This window comes from Sander vitreus, chromosome 10, assembly GCF_031162955.1.
Source record: "Sander vitreus isolate 19-12246 chromosome 10, sanVit1, whole genome shotgun sequence".
Taxonomy (NCBI): domain Eukaryota; kingdom Metazoa; phylum Chordata; class Actinopteri; order Perciformes; family Percidae; genus Sander; species Sander vitreus.
In genome coordinates, this window is record NC_135864.1 from 15502975 (window position 1) to 15512092 (window position 9118).

The 9118-nt window shown below is 42.0% G+C and overlaps 1 protein-coding gene across 1 annotated transcript in view; it reads left to right on the forward strand.

Annotated features, from left to right (window-relative positions):
- Positions 1-8532, forward strand: part of slc16a2 (solute carrier family 16 member 2) — a 29344-nt gene extending 20812 nt beyond the window's left edge. Inside the window, exons 4-7 of the mRNA XM_078260510.1 lie at positions 373-516; positions 1886-2114; positions 6858-7121; positions 7235-8532. Coding sequence (XP_078116636.1) covers positions 373-516; positions 1886-2114; positions 6858-7105 — 621 coding nt within the window. The 3' untranslated portion in view covers positions 7106-7121; positions 7235-8532. The remainder of the gene's footprint in view (positions 1-372; positions 517-1885; positions 2115-6857; positions 7122-7234) is intronic.
- Positions 8533-9118: the final 586 nt, after the last annotated feature.

A 9118-nucleotide genomic window follows, 5' to 3' on the forward strand; every position in this document is an offset into this window, starting at 1 on the left:
TTAAATGTTTTGGATCTGATTTGGGGGTCAGGACTGAGGGGAGTGGGAGGGTCTGACTTATATGCGTTTGGTCTTCCTGTTCTGCTGTTCCAAAGGTCTGTGGATGAAGACATTTTGTTATTGTTAGACATTTGCTTTGGGGTTATGGATGGACAATTTCTCCACCCCACCAAATGCACACCCATTTGCTTAGTTAATTTACTTCTTAAGTATGGAGCACATAATGAGAAAGTTCACCAGCAGTTTCTGTGATATCTCATTTACTATTCGTAGCATCTGGTGAGTTTCTTGTGCAGTACAATCACATTTAACCAGCAAACACACAGCCAAAGCTCACACAGTACTATGTCTGTTTTTCTTTCTGTGTCTCAGATGAATTTTGTGAAGGAGCAGTTCAAGGGGACCCAGAAGGAATGGGTACTCCTGGTTTGCATAGGAGCTTCATCTGGGGTGGGACGCCTCGCTTTTGGGAAGCTCGGAGACCTCATTCCTGGTCTTCAAAAGATCTACATGCAGGTGAGGAAATGTCTGAAGGCATAAAACGTGAAAACTCATGCAGTTAAAAGTAGTATGTTGGCCTGAAGCATTGTGTCGAGATTGAAACTAGCTACTGTAGATAACTTATTTAGTTAGTAATATGATTTTAATGATTTCTTTGTACCATTTTACAATCATTCAAAAGTAAATGTCTCATTTCTAATTTCTGACTATTTCTAAGCTTTGTAAGCACTACAATATACATTCCTGTTGTATAATTACTCTCTCATTATAGCTTGTACTATAACAACGTGTTAATAGAACTAACAGTTCAAATTAAAAGCCTGCCCATCAACTTTAACCTGAAATAGAAGACTTGGGGTTAACTATTAACAGTTGTGTTTTAAGGCTCTTTTTTCAGACGCTGTTATTTGCACTTTCACTTCATTTTACTCAGCCCTCTGGCACACATATTATCACACTGAACCAAGGTTTGTTTAATGGTATTCTATTAAAAGGGTTATATAGTGTCACTTGGTTGAGCATTATATATGTATTTTGATTTGCAAACCGAGAGACTTAGGGTTTTGATGACCTTACCAGGCTAATTCGCAAATGCTTATTAGGGCATAGTCACACAATCAATGTCTCCTCCATCTTGGCTCACTCACAAAATTTCAGCCAAGGAAATTCAACCAGGGTCAACCACAAACACTGTGTGCTATCGTGTGAGGTTGCAGCTTTGCCGGTTAAAGTTCACCAAAGTTACTTGTGAATTTGCTTTTCCACCGGAAGCAAGTATTTTATTTGCCCCATCTCTTGCACAAAATGGAAGTTAATGGGAGGCGGACAAGCGCCAATGTTGAAATCATGAACTCTGAGCTCAGTGTAATGCAACATTATTAGCTGACTGTTTAGATTCATACAAACAGGCAGGCACATTTTAACTGCTGCTAACAAAAACACGAAGCACAGACCTAAATTCGTCGCTCAGCCTATTAAACAGATGGTGTGGTTGAGATGTATTTAAATTCCTCAGCTTTATATCTCTTCATATCCACATTAAGCTTTCAGATCCCCCTCTGTGAATTTTAAATATGTAGGTGTTTACCAGGTCCTAACAGCAGTTTGAGGGTGCAATCTGTCGCTAGAACAAAATGTTCACAATGAAGTCAAAAGGCCTGGAGGCTGTTCTCCATGATCAAGCACAACAAAGATAGAAACTAATCCAACTAAAAACAGTGTACAGTATAATCTCCCCTCACTTACAACAACAATGCTTCTGTTGGTACTAAAGAAATCAAACACTGGAAACAAGCAAACACCTACTGCAGCTATGGCCTATGAAACAGGCAGCCATGTCCGTTAGAAACAGAAATAATAGAGACACTGAATGTGTCTGTTTCAGGTGGTGTCCTTCATGGCTCTGGGTCTGATGTCCATGATGATCCCTCAGTGCTTGGCGTTCGAGGGGCTGGTGGTTGTGTGCGTGTTCCTGGGGCTGTGTGACGGCTGCTTCCTCACCATGATGGCTCCCATTGCGTTTGAGCTGGTCGGGCCCATGCAGGCTTCGCAGGCCATAGGCTACCTTCTAGGCCTCATGTCTCTTCCCATGACTGCGGGTCCACCCATCGCTGGTGAGAAGGAAAACATAGCACTGATTGATACAGTGCATTCCAGAACGAGATCGCAGTGATCTGGCTCCTTGCATTGACTTCAGGATGTTGGCAGTAAAAAGCTGATTGATATTAACAGAGTAAAACAGAATGTGGGGAGTAAAAGGAGAGTAAGGCCACAAAAGAGATTTGGGCTTGTGGCCAACTGCAGGCTGTCGCTAGGACACACAGAGCACACACAGAGTAATCTCTCAGTACTCAACTCCCCTTCTGTCTCCTCTACCTCCTCACTCTCTCCTCAGGCATCCTAGTACTCTCTCTTGCCAACTCTTTCAGATCTGACACATATCCGTCTTGGAATGCTTTTACTACAAACGCGCAATATGCTTTTGTGGCCTCAGCTCCCTGTACCAGAGGTTGTTATTAATGGTTTGAGATATTTGTCCAAATTACATTTCAAGCTGTAAAAACAGATTCTCATTTAAAAACAACAACAATCCAATGTCCTCTCAAAACGCTCATTTCTGTTTTCGATTACTTCTTTGGAGAAGCCTTGGAAATCAAAGCCTAAAAGTTGTTCTACTTTAGTCAGTGACTACTACCTCATGCAGCGCATGTGGAGACTAACTAGTAGGGCTGCACGGTTATGGCCAAAATGTATTTTGATCAGTATATTGATCACGATTAATTATCACGATTATTTGTTGATTTTAACCAAAACAGATTTTATTGTCACATAGGCTAATTATAACTGCTTTCACATCCATATTGTGCTACATTCCTCCTTTGTTGAAGGATACTATGAAGGAGAATGCCATTTCAGCTGTTGTGTGACCGTTTTCCAAACATGCGCGTTTGCCGTGAAAAGATACAGGCAACGCAATTTTCTGTTCACGTTAAAGGCGCATGTTAAAATCCGGTGCCAATAGGGCACCGGTGCCCGGTATCTACCGGACAAAATAGCAACGCGGATTACGGTACCACTTAAATGTCTGCGTTGCGCTCTGATGCTCCAAAACAGACGTTACAGGCAACAGAAACATCGCTGCATGTCACGCTAGTAAACACTAATACACAGCAGGTAACGTTAGCCTACCATTAGCTACAGTAGTAACTGGATTAAACACGGCTAAAATGCTGACAGCTAAACGGTGTAGTGTGACTGTATTTCACTGTAGAGGATTCCAACAGCGGGACGTACAACAGTCTGTTGCTAAAGCTATGAGCTAAAAGACTCAAACTAGCACTGGTCACTGCTGTTGTCTGAAAAACAACACAGACGGGACAAAATGTTGCGTTTACTGGTAAACTGGTAAACCTCGTGTCGATTTATGACCGACTGCTACCTGTTGTGGAATTTTCCTCACGTTACTCTGTCCTCTGTGACTGTCAACATCTAAACTCAGCTGCGCGGTGCAGGGAACAACTCTGATTGGCTCACGGAGGCACGTGATCAGAGAGTGGGTTACGGACAAAGAATTTCTAATAAGGGAAGAAGTTCCACTCTCTCGTTACTTCCGGCTTCTGAACTGGTTGCAGTTCCCCCAGAGTTCCATATAGGGGGCGCTCACAGGCCAGTGCAGAATGAATGGGACTCTATGGAGCTATACCCCTCAAAACCACTTTTCTCAGGATATAATTTTTTGTCTAGTAATTTGAATGTTGCATTCGAAAGGGGAGGCTAAGAAAATACACACTGCTGGGTGTTAGATTTTTTTAAAGTGTCTTTTTTGTTCTAAAAAGCCTTTTAAAATGTCAATGACGTCATACACATATACGGCCAGAGATACTGCTTTACTCCAAGCTCTGAGTCGCTTCCTTTGTTCTCTCAGAGCATCGACAACACAGCTGACAGGTTAGACTCTCCCTGTTAATACACGTGCTAGAAAGAGGTTTGCTAATGTTTTAAAGACCACGCCCAAATATTCACTCTGACATTCTGGTTCTGCTTTGGATGCCGTCAAGCGGGATCTCCGATCGTAATCAGTCCTTCACTGACCAATCAGCATTCATTAGCAGAATGCTAGCGTGTTATGGGCAACAACGACTCAACCTGTAAGAAATCGAAAGGACACAAGTACTCGTTCATTCAACTTTTGACCTATAATCCATGTTGAACTTGCAAAAACTACAATCAAATCTGAGATTTCTCAACGACAATCAGGCGAAAGACACAAATTTAGCCCTCTAGCTCCATAGAGTCCCATTAATTTAGCACTGGACCGCGATCACCCCCAGTGGAACTCTGGTGGAACTGCAACCAAATTCGGTACAATGGGGCTGAATAGGGAGTGGAACGGCTTTCTGTAGACGGGCTTTGACGTTACTCTGTCCTCTGTGACTGTCAACATCTAAACTAAGCTGCGCGGTGCAGGGAACAACTCTGATTGGCTCATGGAGGCACGTGATCAGAGAGTGGGTTACGGAGCTTTGGGGAAAAAAAACTTTGATACAGAGCGTTCTATGAACGGAATGAAGCATTTTAAATATCGCTCGATCAAGTGAATTTGATCGTGGGAAGCCAAAACCGTGATCGTGATTAAAATTTGATTAATTGTGCAGCCCTACTAACTAGCCAAATGATTGCACTTCTTGTCTCTACACACAAAGACCTGCATTAAGACATATATACAAGTACAGTATAGTGGCATATGGTTTCAATGTTACTTTTGACTTATCACAGATGCAGACATTACTTCCTGTAGTTAAACAAAACATGCAATTGACATGATGCAGACTATTATAATGCGTAGTATAAATTTTTTTTGGCAGACTGCTGCACCCTCAGTGCAAGAAGAAGCGCTACCGCAGGTCCTTCATTCCAGCAGCAGTCAGACTCTTTAATGCAACTTCATAATGTAGCATTGCTAACTGTTTCTGCAATATGAGCCATCACTGGACAATATTCTGCTAATACTCTGTGTCACCTCCAACTGTGCAATATGTCATCTCTATTCAATCGCACCTTACTTATCTGTATATCTGTGTTTATATAATGTTTATACTGTTTATATAAGTTTGGTTATTGTGTAAATACGGTTGTTTTATTACTATTATTATTAATATAACTCATTCTATTCTATTTTTCCATTTCCTATAGTTTATATATTTTTCTCCTATGTCTAATAATGTGTATTTGTGTTATTCTGATGTGTGTACATTTTTCTTTTGAGCTGCTGTAGCACAGGAATTTCCCCAGTGTGGGATTAATAAAGTCTATCTTATCTTATTTTATAAAAAGCCATACATTTAAGCTACCACCAAAACAAAGGCAGCTAAGCTCCTCAAAGTCTGTGTGATTATCACGTGTTGTTCTGTACAGTCTGTACAGAACAAGAGCAAGAATGCATATGATGCAGTCAACAATGTGAGTGCACACCCCTCCTGCTCTCCCTTCACAAGCTCAGCTGTAGATTAAACATGCAGCGCTGTGGGTTGAACTTGACCTTGCTTTGTCACTGTCTTTACAGTTTGTTTGCCTTAACTCGCATGCAGATAAATATAGAATGTGGATATACGTACTGTAGACAGGGTGAGGTTTCAGTTTTAGCACAATCTCCTTATTGACCTCCACTGTTGAGATATATTACAGATTTTTTTGTGGTCATATCTTGTGTTGCCACTTATTTTAACATTAGCAGGTTAAGACCCTAGAAAATGTCACTATAATCAGTTTATACTAATTATGTCATGGTGTACTGAAACACACTGGAGCACACTTCTACATAACTGCTGAAAAGTAAGACAAAAGAAAACGAGATTTTCAGCTGGTGTCACTTCGCTCTTGTTTTGCTTTTTTGCTTTCTCTCCCAGAGTTAGATGATACAATTGATAACACTCTCAAGTGTGTGTTAGAGTACGGAGCTGGAGCCAGGGGATTATTAGCCTAGTTTAGCATTAAAGCCTGGAGGCGGGAGAAACACCTAGCCTCTCTATCTTCAAGGCTATGCCTACTAGCACCTTTACAACTAAGCTAAGCGGTAACATACTGCATCTTATTTGTTTAAACCCTACTCAAACAGAAAAAAACAACATGTGGCAGAGCATGTGAGCGGAAGCATTTTTGGTCGAGTGCAGAGCGGATTTTTGAAAAAGGTGGAGCGTCACCATATCTCCAGCTCCATCCTGCTCCAATTACACTCCGCTACCGCTCACACCATGAGTTTGAAGCATCCCAACCCAAACCCAGAAGTGTATCTTGAAATAAATGATTTCTATTTGGAAAATGTGGTTTTGACTGCTCAGTTCTTTTGGATGCCAGGCTGGAGTTTCAGCTCAAATTAAAATACAAAATAGTTTTTTTTTTCTTTTTTTGGAGCGAGTGGGGAACGATTTGAGTGGAGCAAGGTGAAATCTGAGTTGAGCACGGAGCGTTTTTTAGAGTCAGTTATTTGCTGTAATTCTTTCTCTGTGGACAACAGCCCCGGGCACAAGACTTTCAAGACGCCTGTGGTCAGAGTGCGGTTGCCAGGTGTGGTGCCATTGCAGCTGTACTGGGCCACTTCTCCCCCTAAAACCACAAATGGCCTTTTCTGTATTTCTTTTTGTGTATGGGTTAAACCGTTTTTGAGCAGAACCAGGCTAGTTGTTTCCCCCTGCTTCCAGACTTCAAGCTAATCTGGGCTAATCGCTGCATGGCTCCAGCTTCATACTGAACATACCTGATAATTGAGGACATCAGTGATTTTTTGTTAAGTAGATGTTGTTTTTCAGTTATTTAAGACACGATAACGTGAACTGTGTCCCACTGCCTCCACTGCCCAGGTCTCCTACACGATTACTTTGGGAACTACACGGTGGCCTTCTCCCTGGCTGGGGTGCCTCCTATAGTGGGGGGCGTGGTGCTGTTCTTTGTTCCCCTGATACACCGCCGGTTCCAGGCAGCGGCATCACCAGAGGAGATGTCCACAACTGCCCACATGCTGCCCACCGCCCCACCAGTGGTGGAGCCCAAGAGCTGCTCCAATGGAGACATCCTGCCTGGCTATACTGACGTAGAGACACACATCTGAGTTGCACCGAACAAAGGTTACATATATTTATACACTTCAAGCATAGATCATGTTTATACACTAGGATGTATAATGCACACATACTGTAGTTATTCTTATATGTCACTCCTCTTTTTGCTTGTTTTCCAGGGATTCAGCCTACCAGCACCTTTTTCTTCATCCTTAGATTTCCCTCCTCTCAACCTTGGACTTCCTGCTGGCTGACCTTTTAACCCTCTCACCCTTCCTGGACTCTCATGGGCTGTTTGTTATTTTCATGTGGAGAGAAATTGAAAAGGGCGCTCCGGCTACAAGCCACAGAGGGGGAAAAAGAAGGCCCGTCAGCGTAGGATGATGGGAATGTATATGGAGGATAAGCACAACACAGTCTCAACAAGGATTGTTTAATCAGTGGGGACTCTGTAGTAACAAATACCTCCAAGAGGAAAGAAATTAAGAGATTTTAACCGACTGACAGCATTCATTTTGCTACTTTGAAAAGAAATACAATGCTTTGTTTCTAGAGTCATATAAACAGATTGATAAGAGGCATTTAAGAATTAGTGAAGGGATACATTCACACTTTCTTTATGTAGTACCTCATGCATCTACATTTCTTAACACAACACATTTTTTTAAGTTTGTGTAGCTGAATCACAATCTCACCTTGAGCGATTTGCTTTATTCTCTTTGCTGTTTTCTGCTGTGACAGATAGAAGAGACACCTGTTGTAAATGTCACAAGAGGATCAGCCACCAGCCACAATCGCCTCATCTCAACCACACACTGTACTCACACCCAGGGTCCAAAATACTTCAGCAAAATGACTTCAACTACTCTACCAGCCTGGCTGCATGGGAGACCGATGCTTGATTGTGGCTGCTGTTGATTCCAACTGATTAATATGCCATTCCGCTTGAGTGCTAGATTTCTTTCATGGTTTGAATTTAGGTCAGTGACTTTGTAGCTTGTGGCAGGTTAACTAATGCAGTTAGTAGGGGTGAGTCATGATGTATGAGCTGTGCATCTGCTGCCTCAATTCATGAAACTTACGTAATACTACAGTTGATAGGTCTTCTTGTGAGTCTGTACAGCCTTAACTCTCAGCATTTGTTTTTTTTCCAATCAGCAAACTCTACAGTTATTATTGGCCTTTTGAAGTTTTAGCAGGGTGCTAAACAAATCTGCATGAACTGTGTTTGTTATGGCTTTGAAAAATAATTCACAGTAGTTTTTTGTAGTGTACACATTGTATAAGTGGAAATCATGCAGTCCTAACTGGAGATTGACAGCTGTAGGTAGCATTGATTTTGGTCAACTCACAGACTTGTATCATTTTTTTCCAAACCTTTCTTGTGTGTGTGTGTGTGTGTGTGTGTGTGTGTGTGTGTGTGTGTGTGTGTGTGTGTGTGTGTGTGTGTGTGTGTGTGTGTGTGTGTGTGTGTGTGTGTGTGTGTGTGTGTGTGTGTGTGTGTGTGTGTGTGTGTGTGTGTGTGTGTGTGTGTGTGTGTGTGTGTGTGTGTGTGTGTGTGTGTGGGAATCTGTGCATCTGCACTTTTGATAGTAGAGGTAACATTCGGTTGATGTCTGTCACTGAGATTAAACGACCTGAGCCCTCATCAGGCCATTTCACAGATAATTAATCAATTTGCTGCTTTAGTTTAGCTTTATGTCTTGAGGCAGTAATGAAACAAAAGGTCACGGATGGTTTCATAAACATTTGGACCACTTACCTCTGCACTCTTAGATTACAAGTTCTCTTGAACCATGAACTTTAATGAACATATGAGAAGTAGAGCTGCAATAATTAACTGTTTAAGTAACACTCTGTGGTTATATGCATACCTAAATAGCAGAGAGGAGGATTGGTACACAATAAGGATGGAATTGCTCTGGTGTTCAGAGGGTATTCCTTTGTGTCAATTCCCCTCTTTGCTGCCACTGCCATTACTCAGTCAGCTTCTGTGTTACAACATTTTGGAGCCTAAAAGCTACACCAGGGGTCACCAACACGGTGCCCGCGGGCACCAGGTA